This window comes from Plutella xylostella, chromosome 13 (assembly GCF_932276165.1).
Source record: "Plutella xylostella chromosome 13, ilPluXylo3.1, whole genome shotgun sequence".
NCBI lineage: Eukaryota > Metazoa > Arthropoda > Insecta > Lepidoptera > Plutellidae > Plutella > Plutella xylostella.
The window spans coordinates 4,542,752-4,566,817 of NC_063993.1; the positions used below are offsets into that span (position 1 = coordinate 4,542,752).

The following is a 24,066-nucleotide window of genomic DNA, read 5'->3' on the forward strand; positions in this document are numbered from 1 at the left end:
ATGGTGGACGGAGTCATACTAGGTATATCGCCATGTAGAACGCTATTCGTACTTTTTTATCCATTTGCGCAAATGACGCTTCAGCATACTTATATTCCTTATACATTCATATTCCTTAGACGTGTGGTCGTGGGTGGTGTGCGACGGCGACATAGACCCGGAGTGGGTGGAGGCGCTCAACTCAGTGCTGGATGATAATCACCTGCTGACGCTGCCCTCGGGCTGGCGCATACAGTTCGGGCCTAATGTCAACTTTATATTTGAGACTCATAGTTTGGAACACGCGTCGCCCGCTACTGTGTCTCGTATGGGGATCATTCTGTTGAGGTAAGACCTAAACACAGAAATATAAAATGAAATGAGTTTAATATTGCAATGTAAAATGGAATAATGTACAACCCGGGCGAATTAACTAGCATCTGGATAACAAAAAACAAATGTCATATTAATAAGCACGGGGGTACTCGACTTGACCCCTGGTTCTTGTCAGCAGGCACGTCCCTATAGTTAACTTGTCCGGGTTGAAGGACTAATTAATGGATGCTGCGTTATCGTTAAACTTACACCAAGGAAAGGAACAATAGGAAACTAATAACTTTCTTGGTTTTCAGTGAAGAAAACAGTTGCGCCCAAGAAATGCTGAATAGTTGGATGGAGAAGGTGGAAATAGATAACGAGATAGCCAAAATGGCGCTACCACTGTTGCAGAAAGTTATCAAAAAGTGTATGCAATGGTTTTCGACACATAGATCAGATGTTATCATGAAAGTCTACAATGTATCTATGGTAAGTTAAAAACAGTAAATACTTACACACACACACTCACGCCTTGTACTAATGTACTCCCTTGCGGGGTAGGCGGAGGTGCATTGCTGCACACACTTTTCGCAATACTTACCTATTTATTTAAATACAGCTTACAACCCTTAGCGGTGAATCTTGAAACTAATTTCAAAAGATATAAAATATCATATATACATCTTCACATATAATATTCATCATCATAAGTATCTTCTCACTATTGTACGTTATCACTTATCACACACAAACCATTTATTCAAGCATTGACAGTTTGTAAGTTTGACAAGGTACAAATCTGTAAAATTCTTTATGAAACAACGTACATTTTTTTTCCCCAGGTGCGTCAAATCATAACCCAGTTCGAGTACATAGCAGCGAACGTGGGCGTGAGCGTGATGAACACGAGTCCAGAAGAGCTCGTCTACATGGCCGTACAGAGAGGGGCGATGAGCGTTCTGAAGGATAGTGCCGTGGCTTCGTTTCAAGATAAGGTATTCTTGGAGAATTGTTAAATTTGGGTACTTACTGATCCCAGGACAGTGTGGTGGCGCACAAAGGAGGAGACCTACGCCTAGCAGTGGGTGGACACAGGCTGATGACGATAATGATGACGACGTACTCAACAGTGCCAAATACATAAATAAACCGCAATTGTCAATTTTGGGATAAAAAGTAACAGTGTTTCTCTATATCGAATGAAATAGTGACCAAGATTCACGAGTGAATGAAGTGAACATGGTGATGATGATTAAAATGTTACCAGTTTATATTAAGTAACTCACCAGATAAAATAGATAGTCTTACATAGATATAATGGACCATATACATAGAGGTCGCAAATATACTTAATCATGAAATTTGGATAAACAGACAGACACAAAAGTCCCAATAAACAAAAGTATTAATTTATTGCCCATAATTCCAGATGTCGGAGCTGCTCGGTCTACCTCCAGTGTCCACACAACCTGTAGCCGAGTGGCGCGACGACGTGTACTTGTCATCGCGTCTCCATCGCAGCGAGCCGGCCGTACGAGCTGTTATAGGGTCCCCCGAGTCGCATCTGCTTATTATTGGACCGGCCGCTTCGGCTAAAAAGTACGTTTATTTGTATAGTTGTGTGTGATATTTACTAGCGGGGGAAAGGAGATCATCACAATCATCAATCATGAAACAGTTCATCAGTGGTCAAAGATAGCATCGTCAAGCAAATAGTATTATATATATTACACATATTTACAAATGGGGTTGCTGAGATCAAATGTACATAAAGCATCCAGTTGTGTAGCTACAACCTACAAGCTAAATGTAATTTTGATTGGTACTTCACAAACACTACACGAGGCATATTTCCAGCATGCTCATGGAAAGTGTCATGATGTGAAAGTTGAAATACTAAAAGATCCTCTCTTATTGTTACAGTTTACTGGCGGAATATGTACTGAAAGATACGAATACATCTCTCGTTATAACAATTGACTGCACTCCAATTTTGGAGCCAGAGGATATCATCAAAGAATTGAAACGTGTAAGTACTTAATACGACGTCATTTGCAATAATTTTTATTCGTTTTTTCTTAACTGTAAGAATAAGGAATAATTTTCATATATTATTTAACTTATATGAACAAATCTTCCTCAATGTTTCAGCACAATTTAGTCCGTTCGGGCGGCACTGGCTCGTCCCGGGTGGGCGCCATCTTGTTCGTTCGTTCGCTGCATCGAGCCAGAGTGGACGCTTGGGGCAGCAGCGCCGTTCATGCGATGTTGTTACAAGTAAGTTCATACAAAAATACCAGGGTGCATGAAAGGGGCATCCTTGATTGAGGTATCAATTGAATCCTATATACGTCTGGAGCGGGCAGTCAGCGACTGACAACTAGTCTGGCTATTTCGTCAATGTTTTCCAACCGGAGTCCAGCTCTATCTAAAGTATCTAGATTTGGTCAACGATACTCTATGAAGAGGAAGACAAAATCAAGTCGTTCTTATGTAATTTCAATGCTTAGGTCATCCAGCACCCTAACAAATAAATATACCTAATGGGAAACCACCTGAGTCTTACTTCAATTATTTCCCTTTACCAGATAATGCAGCACGGCGGTTTCAGCGCCATAAACTCAGCAGCCGACGGCGGCGGCGTGACGTACTGCCGCCTTCAACGCACCACGCTCGTGATGACGTCACACGGCCCCGCGCTGTGCCCCCGCCTGCTGGCCGCGCCGCGCACGCTCGCTATACCGTATGTACTGAACTTACATAGTGTGTCGTGACGTCACACTGACGCCTGCTCGTGATGACGTCACACTGCGCCGCGCACGCTCGCTATACCGTATGTATTGAACTTATATAGTTATAAATACACCGACTGACTTTGACTGGTTGTTGTGGTTTTTCTTATTTGACATAAAATGTATCTTTGTGTCTGGCGGCCATGATGTAGTGATATGGATGACCCTATCTAAAACCGCCGCGCTCCAGACTCTCGAGAAAACTACGTGAGACTTGCGAATACGAGAATGTAGAGGGCCTATTCGGCAGGACTCGCCAGAAGTTTTAATAGTGAATAATTTTGTTGAAACCAGAGACAAAACCTCTCGTAAAGAGTATGGAGCGGGATGAATAATGAATTGGGAACGGGAATTGTTTTCAGGGAACCTGACGATGACGAGTTGTCAGAGCTCGCTAGTAACTACTTGAAACAAAGCGTGGACAGGAATATTTCAGAGAAAGACATGGCCAATGTTACGAAGCAGATCTTGGCTATGTTCAAAGAGGTAGGTAATCCCCTATTTAAAAAATATTGATATCTACATAGATACAACAAGCGCGTTGAAGCTTTCAGAATGTGGAAATACATTTGTGTACATCTATTTTTGAACGATTTAATATGGTTACAGATAACTGAAACGTTTTATTCGCAACCTCATTATTCGTGGGCCGCCTCAGATCTGAAACGATGGTGTGAGAATGTTAAATGGTACTCGCCGAGTAAAACTGAAGAACTTTTGCTGGTGAGTTTACAAACTTTGAACTTTTTAATCTTTGAACCTTTTAAAATTACTATTTCAATGTTAATATTTTATTCCAGGCTGTAGCAGCTGAGGCGAATAATATATTCAGGGACAGACTAGTCACAGATACTGAAAAAGAAAGGTACCATTCAATCCTAAAACGCTATTTCAAGGATGCCTCATCTGATGATTCATATTTCATACCGAAGTTGCGAGGTACAGGGGTGTATGTGGAAGCGGCTGAGAAGAAAGATTGGTATCAAACTACACAGAAAATTATCAACCAGTGCCGTAAGTAGCATTAATTAATCGCCCGAAAAAAGACTTCATATGTATCTGTGCCATATTAGCTCAGACGCAGATTGTAACTACCGATTCTAATTCATATGTTTCATTTACAGTAACAGAACAAGAACACAGTGTATTTGGAGAGTGTGGAGCAGAAGTTTGTGCTGAATTATCCATTTTATGTCCAGCCATGGCTAGAGCGGTAAGCTTTTAGTTAGCTAGGTACATAAAGGTACAAATTGGTCGAAGACCATGATGCTACATTACATTGGAGCAAACGATATATTACAACTTCTTTACTGCTTTATATTTATTCTATGGAATTCAGCGGAGCTAATGCAGTACCATTATGCGACAACCCTCCCGCGCCATCGAAATTCGCGTTTACTCGCCACTACTCAATCGGTGTATAAACTCGGACTCGTCTTGCCGGTTTACCTTCATATATGCACCTCGATCCGTTATCTCCCAGTCAGATTACCTAAAACAGCATTTTCTCCACCCAGACTAACGGTGACCTAGTAGTCTGCGTCGGCAGCGCGGGCGTGGGTCGCCGGGCGGCCGCGTACATAGTGGCGACCTCTCTGCCGGCAACCCTGTTGTTTGTCAACCACAGTGGCGAGTTCAACACGCAGTTTAAGAATGTAAGTTGATAGACTTGGAGAGGGTCTCGGCTACAGAATATCTTCATTTGCCTTAAAGTTTATCCCTGTTGGATATTATCAATTTGGGAGAACTGTAATAACTTTTTTTTCTTAATTCATGACATTGAGTTTCTTTGTCTCCTCTTGGCTATTTTTTTGCAGCATTTCAGTGTACTTTTTTTTTTTAACTTTAACCCTTTAATTGTTCCAGGCTCTAACTTCAGCTGGAAGCGAGGCCAACCGTACTCTTATAGTTATTAGTGAATCGACAATAAACAACACAACGCTGGGACTGATAGAAGCTTTGATGAATGCGCAGACAGAATATGCGGTCCCGAGAGATATCTTGCCGTCTCTTTCGCACTCACAGCCTAACCAACAGTTCCTTGAGAGTGAGTGATAACGATAGTATATTCGTTAAATACATAATTTGTTGATCGTTTATAGTTACATATTTGGCATTAGGCCAATGAAATAGCAATGCTTTATATGACTTCTCATCCATAACTTTAACACAATTTGATTTATTTCAGACATCAAACAAAATCTCGGCATAATAATAACCCTAGACAAAAACCAAGGCAACCTACTGGATATATTACAGAAAAATCCTTTCCTATACCAAGAAAGCCATATTCTATGGCTCGATAGCTGGTCTCCCGATACCTTACGGAAAATGCCACAGTTAATCATACAGAGGTACTCTACTGGAATAAAACACACAGGTTTAACGCACATGCACAGTAGCTCGAGTTGGTATCAGGTAGGTGCACGTGCAATGGCACTGAGTTTTTAACTGAAAAAAATATAATGCACGCACCGTTTTAAACTATTTTATACATGCAAGATTTTAAAATGAATATTTATCCAGTCATCAGTACATTTACCTTATTGGCTATTTGCAGGTTATTAAAGGAAGACATAGCAGAAGTAAAGCCGGATGACCACGAGTCGATCCCAGTGGAAGGGTTCATTCACATCTACAACTCTCTAGAGGCTGACTGGATGAAGGCACCGGCTAGATATGTCAGCTTCATCAAAGCGTACTACTATATTGTGAAGAGGAAGAAAGCGGCTTTAGTGCAGAGGAAGAATATGCTATTGGTAAGCAATAAATATATTACTATTACTATTACATAATGAAAAATTATATTATGTACGCAGACTAAACATTCTATTTAGCGGTGGTGGTAGAGGTAACAAAAAATTCGAGAAAGTGAAAAACCGATCACCGAGTCTGTAAGTTATTCAGAATGCTTTAAAGTTTCAACAGCCTCACCTCCAATATTGTCATCGTCATCAACAGTCCTCTACCACCCACTGTTGGATATAAACCTCCTTTTGTGTACACCAACATTAACACGTACCTAACCTATTTTTACAGTCAGGCGTAGAAGCCCTCCGTCGCGCTAGAAGCGAAGTGGCAACGTTGCAATCTGAAGCGGCGGAGCAAGAGGCGGCCTTATCCGACAAACAAGCCAAGGCCAACCAAGCTCTGGACCAGATCGGGGCCACCGTCAGAGCGGCAACGGACAGGAAGGAGGAAATGCACGCGCTCAAGCTGAACATTGAGCAGGAGAATGAGAAACTGCAGATACGGTCAGTAGAAACGTAATTTAGTTAGTAAGTAGAACCGTAATAAATTCTTTAGAATGAACTTGAACAGTGCCGGTCCCGCTAAAGGTTACTTTGAACAAGATGCACCTTCAAATCTGGTGTATGTTGGCTTGAAGCGAATCATACCAGCAACTAAATAATAATAATTTTATTCTGGTTGTTTCAGTAAAAAGGAAATAGAAGCAGAACTAGCGTCAGTGGAGCCGATCGTAACCGCTGCGCGGGCGGCTGTCGGGGAAATTAAACCAGAATCTCTAAGCGAGGTAAGCATTTTGTACCTCAAAATGATTTTTTATTAACGAACATTTTAGGATTTTCTTTAGCAGCCAGTAGTATTCTACTGCCTAATATAGGCCTCTACCAAAAAGCATTACACTGTCTTAAGCCTTCCTCTGTGATAAATCATCATCAATTAGTTACTCTCTTATATTATCTACCTATCCATAGCACACAATATTTACATTATTCAGGTGAGATCGCTCCGTGCGCCGCCAGAGGTTGTGAGGGACGTTCTAGAAGGGGTGCTGAGATTAATGGGCATCGCAGACACCTCCTGGCATTCCATGAAGAACTTCCTGTCCAAGCGGGGAGTCAAGGAGGATATTAGGTAAAGCTAAATAAAACACAGTATCCAACAACTTATATCATTACAACAACCGTTATAAGTTGATCGATATTAGAGACGTGTCTTTGCTGGGATCGCCCTTTAAGTTTGACACCATTTATAAGGGTTACTTAAATACTTACTTATAAGTACTATATTATTATTATTATCTACAAATAGGTAAAACCGTGCCAGATTTTCGTATTTTGATTTTAAAGGCCTGAAATAGCATTTTAAACATACAAAGATTTCCATTAAAACACTCCGAATACTGGCATTTGACCCAGCCTATTTTCTACCACCGCAATATTAAATAAAAAAATACTTTTTTTAAACACTATTTTTACATGTACCCTTAAATCCCTTTCCAGGTGCTTGGACGCGAGTCAGATAACCCCCGAAGCGGTGCAGTCAGTGCAGCGCTTACTAGAAACCCGCGGCTCTTCCTTCGAGGCGGCGGCGGCGCGGCGAGCCAGCGCGGCCTGCGCGCCGCTAGCCGCGTGGGTCAGAGCCAATGTGGAGCACGCGAGGGCATTAGCGAGAGTACAGCCGCTGCAGTTACAGCAGGCGCAGCTTATGAGGTAGGTATATGAGATGAGAGCTTGTGTCGCGTCGTCCCAAAGGAACGGTCATAAATATATAATTATGGTAGCACCAATGGGGCTTCAGCCTTAAGGGTGAAGACATAAACAGCCAGATTCCCGGCTCCTAACCGAACATGATTATAGACACAGTTAAAATCGGGCAATGCTCGGCGCGCCAGTGCGGCCTGCGCGCCGCTCGCCACGTGGGTCAGAGCTAATGTGGAGCACGCGAGGGCATTAGCGAGGGTGCAGCCGCTGCAGTTACAGCAGGCGCAGCTGATGAGGTATGTGAGATGAGAGGTTTTGCTGCGTCGTTCCAAAGGAAGGGTCATAAAGATATATGCCAGCGACGACGCAACGCACCTGTGGGACCTCGCTCTTAAAAGTTAAGACATGAACAGCCAAGTTCTCGGCTGGTAACCGGATAAGATTATGCGGTAGCTCTTATATTATGCGGTAGCGCTTATAGGGACAGTTAAATTCGGGCAATGCTCGGCGAGCCAGTGCGGCCTGCACGCCGCTCGCCGCGTGGGTCAGAGCTAATGTGGAGCACGCGAGGGCACTGGCCAGGGTGCAGCCGCTGCAGTTCCAGCAGGCGCAGCTGATGATGTATGTGGGAACCCTTAAGGGAGAAGAAAGAGGTGGCATACCGGCACCTACCCGTACCGGTAACTTGATTAGGTATATGCTGGGAACTCGCCTCTTTATGTCCACACCCGAATTAGCAGTTACAGTTATCGGCGCATATTAAATTGTAAAAGAGACTAGCCGCGCGGCACCACATTTGGTACATCCCTTCTTATTTACATCTTATGTATCCAATACCGTAAAAACGAATATATCTTCTCGCTTAACGCATAGACAGCTGACTCCCGGTGTCCATTTATGTCTGTGTTGAGCCAGCATAAACAGCGCCCAGCTTTCCTTGTTTACTTATAGCACCTTTATATTATACTAGCTGTTCCCGCGCGCTTCGCTTCGCCTTAAAAAGTTTTCCCGTGGGAATTCCGGGATAAAAAGTAGCCTATGTTTTTTCCCAGGGTCTAGACCGTATATATACCAAATTTCATTCAAATCCGTTCAGTAGTTTTGGCGTGAAAGAGTAACAGACAGACAGACAGACAGACAGACACAGTTACTTTCGCATTTATAATATTAGTTAGGATTAGTTAGGATTATTATCATACATGAAGATCAAACCCTCTTATTATCCTCAGAAACCTACAAGACGCTGAGAACCAGCTAGCCGCCCTATCCACCGGGCTGACCACCGTGGACGAGCGAGTGGCCTCGCTGAAGGAACAACTGGGGAAGCACACTCGAGACGCGGCCACCATAGAGTTGAGGCTCAGCAACGCGGCCAAGACTATAGATACGGCCCGCGGACTGTTGGAACAACTCGCGCAAGAGTACAGCGCTTGGGAGACTGATGTGAGTAGACTTGTGTATTGAGATGATTTATTGAAGGAAACTTATGGGAAATGTCTGTTCCATAGGAATGGCTTCATTTAAGTATACTGTAATATATTACAAGAAATAGAACGTGGTACCTACAATAGCAATAATTAAATTCTTATCATCGAATCACACAAAAGGATGCTAGAATAATTATGTCTTCGTTTTCAGCTAGAGCACATATCCAAAGAGATACTAGAACTGAACGTGCGGTCTCTTCTGGCTGCAGCTTACATTGTGTACTTACCAGATGTGACGGAACCACAAGCCAGGTATGATATTTATAGTTTTTCGATAAAAGCATATTTTTCGGTGATAAATGTATAGTATTTTGATTACTCGGTTATAGCAGATTAAAAAAACCGCCCCTGCGTAAATGTTTTGAATTGTTCTAATATCAATTATTATTTAGGGAAACCCCAACAAATTCACAACTTCCTGAGATTATTTAGTTATACATTTTCTTTACAGAGATTATATACAAAAATGGGGTGAACTAATCGGTTTTGAAGATGCCGATTTTTCAGTGATAAACTTCCTATCAACTACTGAAAAGCAATTAAAATGGGATGCAGACGGGTTATCTTCGGACAGATCTGCTATGAAAAACGCTGTCTTAATTGACCAGGTAAAATGGTATAGATGACGCCACTCGGTGCATGTAGTAGATGGGGGAATGATGTCATTATAAATACTGAAAATCATTTCATTCATCTTCCACAGATACTGGAGTCAAATAAATGTGGATTCTGTCCGCTCATTATAGACCCAGACGGAGATGCCCTGCCGTGGCTCAAGAACACCCTCGCTGATATGTCCTGCGACTTCATATCTCAGCACAGTGACAAACTGCAAACTGCTATTCAGTATGCTGTAAGGTAAGTTATATTTCAATGAATCGCTCTTCAATAATAGTTGATATAAAGTGATGGCTCAGAGAATGTTTGGCCCAAGGCAGGTTTGGTAAAAAAATCGTTGGACGAATCATTCTGTTCATGAACCACATTTCTGAAGTTCACTACATCCAGCAAGCATTTTCTATCAGCAATGTTTTGGAATTCCTACTTTGGAACTATAAATAATCAACCAATTTTATTTTCCAGGCTTGGTCGTGTGCTGGTAATAACAGACGTAGACAGCATCCACCCATCCTGGGCCACACTACTCCGGGGCCTGCCCCTATCCGGCACCACTGTAGCGAACCCGTCTGTGCGACTGTTGCTTTACACGAGGGACGCGACGTTGCCAAGCCGCCTGCCCCCGCAACACAGGGCCACGTTGTCGCTCGTACACTTCACGGCTAGAGTTGATGGGCTTACTGGTAAGGACTGAGAAATAAGTAATTTTTCAATAGTTTGTATATAGTACCTAAATATTCTAAAAATACTATAGATTTTCAAAAGGTTTACTTTGTAACCTTACCGTGTTTATCGTATATCGCTTTTGTATCCACTGTGGATTGTAATTTTTCAATCATCTTTACAGATCAATTAGTGCACTACGCGTTGCATCAACAAAACCCGGAAGTCACTGAAAAGGCGAAAGAAATAAAGCTACAAAAAGCAACTCTTCAGAAACAGCAGCATGAATTGCAGGTTACATATTCATTTTATTACGCATATTTAGAAATATTTGCTTGATTACCAAACAAGTGAATCTTGCAATTTATTGTAGCGAAGCGTATCAACGCTGGGTGTGAAGCTTCGCTTACCGAAAGCGAATATAGATCCTCCAACTAAACATAACTTCTTATCCCACTCAGGAGAACCTGCTAAAAGACCTATCAACGAACAGCGACATCCTCCACGACGCTCACCTTATAGCGTCGCTCAACAAGACGCGGTCGAGTGGCGCCACCGTCGCCGCGGCGCTGAGCGCGGCCCGCGCCGTCGAGCAACAAGCAGCCAGCGCCTGCCGCCAGTACCAGCCCAGTGCTGACAGGTGACAGATAGCTACCAACTAAAGTCGTCGAAATATAAGAGGCCCGTTTGTACAGCTACAAAATATATGGGATGACAGCTAGTGTCAAATCAAAATCATTAAAAATCTAAACAATAAGTAACTTTTGGTTTCCTTTCGACCCTTAAATAGAACTCACCTAGCAGACAGCGATAGCCACATTATGTGTCTTTTTATGTATTTCATCAAGTAAATTAGGAGTAGAAAATTTGAATAGGAAATTTGTGTAGCTGTCCAAACGGGCCTATTATATTTCGACGACTATAACAGTTATATAGACTCCACGAGTATCTAGTAGCATCGTCGCTCAACAAGACGCGGTCGAGTGGCGCCACCGTCGCCGCGGCGCTGAGCGCGGCCCGCGCCGTCGAGCAACAAGCAGCCAGCGCCTGCCGCCAGTACCAGCTTAGTGCTGACAGGTGACCGATAGTTATAGCTATGTACTTCATGATGTTCACCTAGTAGCGTCGCTCAACAAGACGCGGTCTAGCGGCGCCATCGTCGCAGTACCAGCCTAGTGCTGACAGGTCACTGCAATAAACAACACAGTTATTTTTTTAGTAAGCGCTCTTGTCGGCTTTGTGCCGTTCTGTCGATCTGCTGTAGATCTGCCGGTAACAAAATATTGCCAAATTGCTGCCTATGTAATGTATTTTTCTATTCTATTCCAAATACTACAAAAATAAAAATAATAAAAATATCTATTCCAAATACCACCAATAATGTACAAAAGGCCTCGCTGAAAAGTACAAACTTCCGCTTAGTAAGATACGCTGACAAGAAGTGTCATCCTCACCTTACTATGTTATTTTCTGTTTCAGGACTGCAATATTAGCTCTGGCCGTGAAAGAGTTGACTAAGCATAGGCCGCTAGTTTCGATGCCTGTTGATGCTGTTTTGGAGATTTTCGTTGATGCTGTGAAAAAAGGAGGGGTAAGTTTTTATTTATTATAATCGTAGGTGTTGACGATTGATCCTTACTATAGTTTTCATAAACCGTACCGTATTAATTCATTTTTACATAAATCTAATTTTATAATTTTACCTCATTTCAGGACAACGATGCCATAGTGAAGTATGTAACACGGCGAATCATAGAAAGAGTTCTTCTAGGACTGTACAAGAGAGACAAGTACATTGTAGTGCTACACTTGTTGAGACAAGTGTACGAGGAAGTTATACCAGAAAACCTCTGGAAGATATTCGTAGGCGATACGGACTACGTAGAAGATCAGAAGGGCATGACCGAGATAAAGAATAGGTATTCTTGGATGTCAGATGGAACTGTGAAAAAAGTTGCAGTATTGCAGGTAAATTATTTTCTGCGAACAACTTGAGAAGTTATTATGTCACCACCAGTACCAAATTTTGTCCATTGCTCGTTTAAATGGTGCCATCAAATTGCATACAGCAACGCTAACCCATTTAATTTCTTGCAGGGAGAATGCCTGGCCTTATACAACAAGTTATCTCTAGACAATAGTGAACTGTGGATGTCATTCCTCAAGTCTGGAGATCTGTCCATCATTAGCAAGTTAAAGCTCAATCCGTTTGAGAACATCATAGCGGTAGCCACTATCAGACCAGAAAGTCTTTATAGAGCCATAGTGGCGTTTGTTGATCAAGTATTAGGTAAGCACTACTCGACTACTCTACACCATTATAAAATATAAATTAAATGGAAAGGAGCGAATCATTCCTCGTGTACCCGCAGCGCGATACAATTTGGTGTTAATTTCCACTGCTCGAACGGTAAAAAAGATCTATTATGAGGCCCTTATTGTTATAAGTTAACTTTGACAACACATTAATAATACTCCCTCGTCCTAGGTGTAGGAGTGATGTCTATGGGCGGCTCGCTGACGCTGGGCGGCCGAGGCCCGCGCCTGCTACTAGGCGGCGCCACGGACCAGCTAGCGCACGCCGCCCGCGCCGCCGCACGCTCCTTCACACAGGTATACTTACATTACATGACGATAGAATTGCGGCAGTGTTTTGTGCCCAAATATGCACTAAGACTTATTTTTGGAACCAGTGAGGACTTTTCTGACAGGTTTTTAAAAACAAAGCAAGTTTGTTTGTACCAAATGTGTGCTGCTCAGTCACAGCTCACCATAATTTATGGTCGTATACCTACTTACATATCTATAGTTTAGTTATTTAAGTATTTGAGCTTTCTGAAAACTTTCTATTACTCTAAATACAGGGTGTAGCAAAAGGGGTATACTAAGTCGAAACCAGCATGTGCAGCATGGTATATCTAAGCCCGAAACTGAAATCAGAATGTCAAAATAGGGAATATGCAAGAGGTTCAAATAAAGGTCAAATATTATTTATAATAAACTTTGTTATTTTATAACTACGCCTCCATCAATATTTTCGATTATAATTTATTTTTGAGCAAGTAAATGAAGTTGAAAAGTACAAATAAACTTCGGTAAATTCTAACTTCAGAGAAACGTCACCCATTTTCTTAGGGCGGATGTGACGTCAAAATTCTTTATATATCAATCTCAGAATAATAACTTCTTTGCGTTTACGGCGGAAGTTAAATAAATGTCAAGTGTAAACAAAGAAATGTTAATGTCACCGAGTGTTTGTGATGCTCGTTGTGATCAGATACGATGGATCACATAAAAATTCTTCCAATAGATCCTAGCCTCCTATAACCTCTCCACTTCTTGTTTGATATGCTTGTTTGTTTGCAAAGTTTAGGACTTTTTATATTTTTTGTTGGTAGTGTATGGGCTGCCACTAGTTGTTCTTTTGTAATGAGGCGTAAACAGCCATTCGCTAGTCAACGAGTCACTCATATATGCTCCATATTGCAACACAATAAAATTAAATTAGTATTGTAAGTATTATGACATGAACATGACACAAGTTGCTCTTTCTACTTTTAGGTTATAAATGTTATAATGGCAGTCGTTAGTATATTTCAAAAGTTGTTATTTTTTTCTAAATTAAGTTATGGGAGAATTCTCGTAATCAGAAGAACTGGACACATTAAATTTATTACGCAGTATGAACGAGTAAACTGTGGCTAGCCTAGCTGCGGAAAAGTTTTTATTATAAATAAAAGATAATACGTTATTATTTTTGTAGAATTAAATTCGGGGATAATCATGTAGCATGTGAAAAAAACATCGTGAGGAAACCTCAATATTTAGATTAAGCACATTTAGATATGTGAACCCACCAATCCGCAGTGGACCAGCGTGGTGGGAAATGGTCCAAGCTTAGAAAGGGGGTTTAGACCTTTGAGATATGCACAATGGTTCCATTCAAGAGAGCCAGGTGCAGGTTCTTACACCCCCACACATAATAGAATAGAATGATCCAGTAACCCTAGCCTATCTTACTGAGAACCAAAGTTACAGTAAGTACTTACATACAATACAAATATTACTTTACATTCATATTGCCATAATAGCGTAATATTGTGTACAAAGGTCCTCTGGTTTGCGCGCTCCCATTTCAAAAGAGCTACTAGTAGCTATTTACGAGCTCCCATTACAAAACAGCCACTGGTCACACTTTATTACCATTACAAAACAGCCACTGATCACACTTTATACACTTCCTTTTTCGTTTGTTAATATGACAACATTGGTTTGTTGAAAATACAAAAGTACTCTGTGATTACTTGATTAGGTAAAAAATCTATGCCGACTGACGGGACTCATTATTCTGAGCCGTGAAATTAAAAGATTATGACGTCACACCAGCCCGCCATCCTGACGGGAATTTCAAAGTGGTCGTGATGGTTGTAATTTTTTAACTTTCTTTAAAATATTAAATTACTTATTTTGACGTTGAATTTTTTTTTACTACAATAAAGTGATGTAAAACTATCCAATAAAAGTATTAAAAAAATTTATGCATATTCCCTATTCGCGAGAAAAAATATTGATTCGCCATAGTAAAAAGTCATGTGACCAACTAAGTTTGTATGGAAAATGAATATTTTTTTTCACGAATTTTGAAATTCTGATTTCAGTTTCGGGCTTAGATATACAATGCTGCACATGTAGGTTTCGGCTTAGTATACCCTTTTTGCAACACCCTGTATAGCGGCACAGCCAGTAACCGCAAAATACCACAACCTATATTGGCCTGTAAAATCCTTTTCCATTTCCATTTATGAATCTAAATCATTCCATTATCCCTCGTCCCCAGGTGATGGTGGACGACGGCATAGAGAAGTGGGAGGGCGCGGTGGAGGCGGCGCGCTCGGGCGGCTGGGTCGCCCTCGTGGTGGGCGCCTCGCCCTTCCCGCCCCAGCTCATCACCTTCTTGGCTAACTTGCGACAGCGACCGGTGAGACGTTTTATTGATAAATGTTATAGAACTTGTTTATAGAACTCCTTTTTGCTTATGTTTACTTGGGTAGATACTCGGTAGTCAAGACCAAAACCATAGTAAAGACTACTTTAACAGTAATAAAGAATGGCCTAAGTGCCGAAAATCCATGGAGCTATCTCTGGAATCGTAGCTTACTTTGTTAAATACTTACACAAAAAATAATAAAACTTGTTTCTTTCCAGGCAGAAGATTTTAGTCCCGATTTTCGGCTTTGGATAGTGTCTGAAGATCGGGAGATACCACCGCTCATCTCAAACAGCTGCATAAATATTGTTGTAGAAGTGAGTACTACTCCTCAAAACATTTTATTTTTACCACCTCTTCAACTAGCTCGCTATATCCCCTTATTAGACAATCGCTTATACCATGGAGAATTCTACAGTCAAATCTTTCAATCTATTACACATTACAGACAAATATATTATACCATTTCCAGGCGCCAGAAGGCATGAAGAACAACGTAATGAACACGCTATCAGCCTGGGGTGACTACTCCAGCCAGGACATCAAGCTTGTGCGGATGCACGTCTGCCTCGCATTGTTCCACGCGCTTGTGCAGGAACGGAGGGCGTATATACCTGAAGGTATGTGTGAAGTGGTTTATTTTGTCATCGAAGAAGAGAATTAAATTATGGATGGCGCTAAATGTAATGTAAAGGACTAAATGTTGATAAGTCGGTAGCGCATTATCAATTTTCGGGTTTATAAAACCTGTAGCTTTAAAACGTAGTAGGAATTATTATCTCTATGCTTGTAGCTACATGGCTTCTATATCTTACATTGATAAACTTGTTTATTGTACGTCCCTCCAATTAAATAACCATATTTCACGCGAATCTCAATATAGTAACATTTATCTGCATGCCAAAGATACATGATAAGTAAATATGCCATAATGCCGCTTAAACTCAAATTCCATGTCAACCCCTCCAGGATGGAGTCGCTGGTACCCGTTTGAATGGGGCGACATAGCCGCTTCCACTTCCATCATCCGTGCCTGTGGCGCGACCGCGACCGCGCGCGGTCTGCTGCAGGCGCTGTACCGCGGTCGCGCGGGCGCGGCGCCGGACCGCGAGCTGCTAGCGGCGCTGGCGCGGTCTGCCTTAGGCGAACACACGGAGGCACACGCGTGGCGTCCACGCGGTCTGGACAAGCCCTTACCGTACTCTACCAACATACAGGTAAGGTTTGTTTAAGTGCTGCCGTGCTTTATGGATTCTGTCTCAATCTCCCCAACGATCACAAATCCCCAAAAAGTCACGCGACCAATGTTTCTATGGAAAAGGTTTTTTTTTCGAGAATTTTCAAAACTAGTAGAACATACGAAATATAAGAATGACCCCCTAAGTCACCTTTCGGCTTAGTATAGCCTTTTTGTAGCACCCTGCGCTGTATAATAAATAAATGTTATATAATGTGTATATTCCCCAGGCTTATGCCGCGGCCCTCAGCGTGATGCCGGACATAGACTCGGCGGCGGCGCTGGGGCTGCCGGCCAACTGCCGCGTGGTCTGGGAGACTAAAGCCGCTGAACGCATCGTAGCGGGACTCAAAGGTATGTGGTTACCATTATTATGTTGGTCTATAGATCTAGTGTAAGTTGCAAGCGCATGCCATGCTCAATACCAGTTCAACTTATAAAGTAGTTTGAATAAAAGTAAGTACCTATCTATAACAGCTATACTGTAATTAGTAATCTTACGGAATTCTGACAGTTATCAATTTTAGACAAATCAGAGATCACAAACCTTTTTGGGCTAGGTACTTTTTCAATACGAGTCTGGACATCTGAGACTATAATATATATTTTTTAGTCCCTGTATCCATTTTATTAAGTGCGGCGCTCCACATTAAAAGGGGATTTACCTACGGTGAGAAATAATTACCGTACCTAAATATATCACAAACAGTGAAAAATACAATTAAAGATAATCTCAATTATCTTATATAATTATCGCTGTCGTAGAAAATATATCTAAAAACAACTAGTAATTCTTTTTGAAACGGTAGCCGTAGTACGTAGCCTAATGAAAATCAGTCAATGTGACAGATGCATCGTGACAGTCATTGACCTCAGAAAAAATATATCTCATAAACCTCTTTGGTGGTAGCTATCACCATAAAGTATTACATCATAGCACTTCCACGTCCATATCTTGTAAACTCACTAACCGATTTTGATGAAACCTACACTTGGTTCTTACGGTCGGAGGATCCTCCCTTTGCCATGGGGAAGCGCCTCCAGCATCTCCATACTGCCTTCCTAAGCTTGGACCATTTCCCACCACGCTGGTCCACTGCGGTGTTGGTGGGTTCACATATCTAGATGTTTTCCTTCTCCGTAAGAGCGATGGTATACATTGTACATACTTAAATTCAATGAACGAAAGAACCCGCATCTCTTGCTTGAGAAGCGGGCGCTTAGCCAGTTGGACTCGCGCACTGAGTGTTCCGTACAAGTCTACTTAATTACCTGAGGTAGTTTTCCTTTTAATTTCATCATAATTATGTACATCTATACGAAATATCAGCTTGATATCTTTACCCGTTTCCCAGAAAAAGGGTGGTGACAACAAAGTGTGATCCTATAAGGGTTCCTTTTTTTCCTTTTGAGGTACGGAACCCTCAAAAAGAATAGTGACAATTGGATCAATCGTTTCGGAGATATGCGTGGACAAACATACATACCAACAAGCATATAAACATACATAGGTACATAAACATTTATAAAATTTTGAATATTTGTTTATTAGCCCTAATATATTGTCATATTTCAATATGGTGCAGTTCCAATAATCTTACACACATACCGAACATATATGTACTTACCGAATAGACAATCTTTTTTTGAAATTAATTAAAAAGGTTTATTATCCCTGAATTTAGTAGGAAGTGATGCCATGCTAAAGAATAAAATAAAGCAATTAAAATTAATTCGATACATTGGTCGTGAGTCGTGATCCTACTTCATATTATAAATGCGAAAGTTTGTAAGTGTATGTGTGTATGTATGTATATATGTATGTTTGTTACTTCTTCACGTCAAAACGGCTGAACCGATTTTAATGAAATTTGGAATGGAGTTAGATGACACCCTGGATTAACCCTAGAGTAGTCGCGCCATTTTTTGTGACGCGAGTGCTAGCGTGGCGGCATTTTGCCGCCCATATTAAAATGTATTTTTTGGACACTTAATAATTACGAAAACTTATAAATGCATATAATTTGAATAAAATGAATCATATGGTATTAGAAAAAGTAATATTTATAGTTTTTATATTATAATTGTTCAATATATGAGCTATCGTTCATGCTTTGGGAAAAATTTTGATCTTTTAGGTATAAATTTGTCTTAAGCCACACAAAATCAACAAATCTCAAAATAAAATAAAAAATTAGACGTTATCGTCATCTACAGCATTTATTTTAGCAACACAGTAAGTGAAACATGAACACAAAGTGTTCGTTGCACATTAACTTTCTTCATGTATTGCACCCTTTTTTGACCTGCTATTTTTCTTATATGGACATAGTTATAGGCATGTACCCTCTCTTCTTTAGGGTGTTTTTTGTTGGTCCGGTGGTACAAAACGGGAGATTTGTACCTCCGGACCAATAAAAAACACTTATGTACTGTCCATATGTAAGATTCTATTGTTATACGTGGTGTAGTTATAGGCAGAGCTATTTTTTCCAGGTAAATTCTTCGTAAAATTAACTTGTTAGTAAATTAACAAAGTTATATCGTAAATCGAATGTAAACTGAAATAGACACATACCTAAATTAATTTACATTATTATTACCAAAAAAAGACTGAAAAACTAACAATATTTCATAACAATTGTAAAAAAAAATAACTTTAATTTCACTGACGCGAGTGCTCGCGCAGTGAGCATTTTGCCGCCCCGTGCGACACACTCTCTTCAATTCTCTCTTCCTGCTGTAACCTGTGCACTGAATTTCTCCAAATTTACGTAACATGTAGGAGAAGACCGAGAGGGCAGCTACATGGACGCTGGACCTTGAGAAGTGTATAGTTCACAAAATAATAAACATTATTTGCTGAGGGCGGCAAAATGCTCATAGCGCGAGCACTCTAGGGTTAACACATATGTTACTTTTTATCGCGGAATTCCCACGGGAAAACTTGGCGAAGCGAAGCTCGCGGGAACAGCTATTATATTGAAATATTTGTTATTTTTGTATTAGTTTACTTGAACAAGTAAATATTTAGATTTATCTTTTTGTATAAAAATATTAAGAAAAAATTATTGCCCAGAAATGGATCGCAATTTTTCCTTTTTTCGGTAAAGAACTTTTTTAGTAGCATCACTTATAAAATGTCAGAATTCTTTCCAATTAAAAATTAGAGATTAGTATCTACTACTATCTACATACTACTTCTCATTGAATGGAACTCGATATTTCCGCGAATACAACATTTCACTTCACTTCAAATAAAACTCCTGAAAGTTAAAAAAAGCTCAGCATATTTTAAATGTATTTATTGAACCGGACATTGTTACAAAAAAATAATCTAACACATTATGTATAAATGGCGGTCTGATCGCTTAAAGCGATTTCTGCCAGACAAACTTTAGGTGGTTTTGTTTAACAATCTGTGATTACCTATGTTATAATACCTACAACCAAGTATCTCGGAATACAAAGAGAGCGATCACAATAGATGGAATATACATTTATGGAGTTTTTTTTAAATTTTGTTCTAATTACAGAGCTAAGGGCGTCGGTGAATGTGAACAAAAAGTCAGAGAGTGTAAATCCGCTGCGACCTCTGCTAGCGTTGTGGAAGAAACTTATGTCGGGAAATCCTTTAGTCAAAGGAGGATACCATAATGACAAGGTAATAAAAACAAAGAGTAGTACCAATTTTGGATAACGGAAGAAGTTACACAGTTGTACCTACTTATATAAAAAAACTCTATAAATAGCTTCCTAGGAATCTTAGAGTTGTACTATAGTTGTAACGCATAATGCAGATAAAAAGTTCCACATGCGTCAAAACATCTATGGAACGTGCGAGTACAAAGAGCTCGATATACATTACGTACCTTTACTACGTGCTTATGTACGCATGTGCGTATTTATTGATTCTATATTGTTTCTCATATTATATCATTTATACTTACGCCTAGTATGATATCAATAAAGACATTGCTCATAAACATATGGTTAGTCTAGCTAGAGTGCTAACAGCGGCAGCGGTAGCGTAGCGGCGAGCAATAAATTCGAGTCTTCAGCACTTCTCAACTATTCTATCACATTTTTGGAGCTAGGTGACGATGCTGGCAGCAGCATCATCACCTATTTCGGTTGTAACATCTATCTACACCCGAACTATTTGTTTGTATTGAATAGGACCTAAAAAATCTTTTACCTAATATTGTTGCAGTATTTATGACTTTCTTTATCCCTATTCTCATGGTTATCCCATTTACATGCGATATATCACAGTACCCAATAGATTTATCTATTGTGTTTAATTTCCCTAGATTTTACTAGCTAAAGACGGTGAAGCTACATCTCAATATTAACATACCTACACAACATTACAGCTAACGTCATCATCGTCATCATGGTGGGGCTGCGTGTGCGCGTGCGAGCTGCACTCGGCCGCGCGGCTCGTGCGCACTGTTCACGCTGCGCTTGCGCATCTAGCGAGTGATAAGAACGCCGCCTTGTATAAGGTAATGAGCTGTAGGAAATAGGTTCGCTAATCTGTACATTACAGTAAATTTAAAGAAGGAACCATAGAGACAAAAAACTAGGAATAAATGTCTAACCGAGACTCGTTTTCTAATGTTAAGGGAATATTTCATAGATCTAGTAGACTACCGGACACTGTAATAGTCCGAAGAATACAGATCTATATCACCTATAGATTGTCATTGTTTTCTAAAACTTAATTTATCTGTAATTAAATTTGCTATTTTGACTCACAAAACATCAGATTTCCTTGTTTTCGTAAAATCTATCAACATTTAGAATGTAAATATTCTGTATTAATTATTATTATTCTTCAGGTACCGGAGGAATGGCAGTTGATCTGGGAGGGCCCGGACGACCCCGTACAGTATGTGAAGGAGCTGTCATTCCGAGCACATGCTGCCGTCAAACGGATGGATGCGTTCACTGAACAAGGGGATTTCCCTTCAGGTATTATTTAGCCGATGATGACTAAACCGTATTTTACTTACTAGGGTTTGTGATCATAGAGAGAAAAAGGATTAGCTGGTCAGCGAAAGTTGAGTTTCCAAGGTGCGGTTCACGTATAAAGTGCAGTCGATATAAAACTCGATGTTGTGGTTGCAACGTGAGGGTAAAAAAAATGCGCAGGTCCCTACTGACTGGCCCATGACTAGCCAAACGCACGCCGCTCCCACCACTCTCTCTTAATTTCTCAAGCGTAATCTTCCCCTCTCGTAATTCAACCTAAAGACACTATAACTTCCATCAACAGGTTTTCATAAGTAGGTACATATGTATTATTCCTCCACCAAAAGGTTTCGACAGTCTCAAATTAATAGTTTTGTGTTTTGTTTTATCAACAAGCAATAATTCTATGTCTATTTCCAGAGCTGGACATCCGTTCGTTCCTGCACCCGGAGCGAGTGTTGGCGGCGGCGCGCGCGCGCTGCGCCCAGATGTCGCGGTGTCCGCCCGAGGCACTCGGCCTTAGTCTGGCCTGGGACTGTAGGAGCAGTAAGATAATAATTATATTCACTTTAAATCATCCCTTAAAAATAATGGTAGATAAGCTCGAATTTCATCTGTGCTGACAACGGTCACGTATGGTATTTCGAGCTCACCGTTGTTCGTTTCGATACGTAGGTAAGCGTCGCTGTAGGTACGGTGGCCTACGCCTAAAAGTATACAGACTGAGTTTTTAAAATAGCGATCTCAAGCTCACATGCTGCTCAAGCACATCCACATAAACACCACTGCTACACACATCACACACAACACGTCCACGGATTTATAACAGATGTAGCTGGTCCCTTTCTCAGGGATCGCTATTTTAAAAACTCCACCTGTATACTTTTAGGCGCAGGCCACCGTACATTAGCTCGAATTCCTTCTGTGCTGACAACGGTCACGTATGGTATTTCGAGCTCACCGTTGTTCGTTTCGATACGTAGGTAAGCGTCGCTGTAGGTACATCTGTACGATGTCCTATAGTGAGATTTTATTTCCGAGTACGCTGGACCAACTGACCGACAGTGTCGCTTGTCGAGTGGACTTGCGCGTAAAACGCCTCATCTGACCCCTTAGCATGAATTTCCATCGTGAACGTGACGTGAAATTACTCGATGAATTTTGTAGGGAAACTTTAGTTCTGCTACCGACCGCCAGGGGCGCTGTTCATATTTTCATACAAAATTACCCGATGAGTTCTACTTCACGTTCACGGTGGAAATTCATGCTAAGGGGTCTGGACAGGCTTTCAGCCATACTGACCTATCCATAACGCCCACAGGATACACCAATCGAAAAATAACCCACACTTCATTCAATAACAATTCACCTGTTTTCCCCACAGAGGGCAAAACACTACTAGACGGTATAACGCTAGTGGGTCTACTCCTGACGGGCGCCCGCTGGGACCGTCGCCTCGTGCCGGCCGCCGGCCAGGACCCGCCCACCGCGCCCGCGCCGCCGCTCACCGCCACCTATGTGCAGGTGGGTGTAGTTATTAGTTCTAGAAGTTCCATGTACGTCCTATAGATGGCATTACCGTCGGCAGCCGTCATCCTAGTTGCTCCCAATGCCCGCCCGCCGCGCCCGCGCCGCGCCGCTCACCGCCACCTATGTGCAGGTGGGTTGTGTGTGTAGCTATTAGTGCTAGAAGTTCAAAAAAGTTCCTCTAGATGGCAGGACCGTTGGTAGTCGTGAGTTCGTGACTATAGAGGGTCTGCTCGTGAAGTTGTGATGGGCGCTCCCAGGACCCGCCCGCCGTTCCCGCGCCGCCGCTCATCGCCACTTCTATGCAGGTGGATTGTGTTGTATAGATATTAGTTAAGTGCTAATAGTTCCATATACTCTGGTAGATAGCAACACACTTCACAAAATCACCTCATTTAAGTGTGATAAAGCGGAGTGTATGTAACACACATGAAAACGTAGACAGACTCGTGCTATCTCGCCCTACTTATACTTTTTCCTACTACGTCATGTACATATGTATAAAGTCTACCGACGCTACGACGCGCTAAGTCGCCCGAGTCGCACCTAATTGGTCACCTATAGGCTCGGCATAACAACATGTTAAGCACTGATTTATTATAATAATGCAATAGGTTATATAGTTTACCAATAAAATAATTTTTCTTACGATATAACCAATAACGGTTTATACCTTCACTCCACAGCAACAGGCCTCCCCATGCGACGCCGCCTGGAGCGTCCGCCTCTACTCCAGCGAAGGCCGCGAGCGTCTGCTGGCCACGGCCGCGGCGCCCGCGCTAGATGAAGACATACCTTCGCGAGCTGTCACTCTGTACCCTGCACCTATTGTGTAGAGGGCGCTGACAAACAAAAGGAAGAGAATGATTGGTTTCAACTGCACCTATCAAAGGCTCGATGACGTCAGCGCCTCGCGTTTCGTCACTCTGTACCCTGCACCTATTGTGTAGGGGGCGCTGTCAAACTAGGGTTTCGTTCCCGCTTTCCCGGGAAATTTGTCCTTCCCGAAACCGGGAAAAAAATTGCATTCCCG

The 24,066-nt window shown here is 41.4% G+C and overlaps 1 protein-coding gene across 1 annotated transcript; it reads left to right on the plus strand.

The window, feature by feature from the left end:
* On the plus strand, positions 1-23,992 carry LOC125488429 (cytoplasmic dynein 2 heavy chain 1-like). Its single transcript, XM_048625025.1, has 42 exons — positions 1-22; positions 120-327; positions 612-786; positions 1,140-1,292; positions 1,727-1,896; positions 2,221-2,326; positions 2,449-2,574; positions 2,886-3,040; positions 3,452-3,575; positions 3,699-3,812; positions 3,890-4,103; positions 4,214-4,302; positions 4,607-4,744; positions 4,956-5,136; positions 5,278-5,443; positions 5,650-5,848; positions 6,129-6,343; positions 6,528-6,624; positions 6,832-6,968; positions 7,337-7,546; positions 8,767-8,980; positions 9,176-9,276; positions 9,476-9,632; positions 9,728-9,882; positions 10,108-10,325; positions 10,490-10,599; positions 10,767-10,945; positions 11,785-11,896; positions 12,019-12,273; positions 12,403-12,595; positions 12,794-12,918; positions 15,143-15,283; positions 15,511-15,609; positions 15,765-15,912; positions 16,262-16,509; positions 16,760-16,883; positions 20,066-20,193; positions 20,906-21,037; positions 21,374-21,506; positions 21,927-22,052; positions 22,891-23,030; positions 23,720-23,992. Exons 1-42 carry the CDS (start codon positions 1-3, stop codon positions 23,867-23,869), a joined length of 6,387 nt encoding a protein of 2,128 aa, XP_048480982.1. The 3' UTR covers positions 23,870-23,992.
* The last annotated feature ends 74 nt before the right edge of the window (positions 23,993-24,066 follow it).

Bases quoted from the DNA above. Each gene is read 5' to 3' on its own strand.
- LOC125488429 (XM_048625025.1), top strand. From the start codon at position 1: ATGGTGGACGGAGTCATACTAG. The intron at 12,919-15,142 runs GTATACTTACAT...CCTCGTCCCCAG, and splicing joins CCGCACGCTCCTTCACACAG to GTGATGGTGGACGACGGCAT. The intron at 15,610-15,764 runs GTGAGTACTACT...TACCATTTCCAG, and splicing joins GCATAAATATTGTTGTAGAA to GCGCCAGAAGGCATGAAGAA.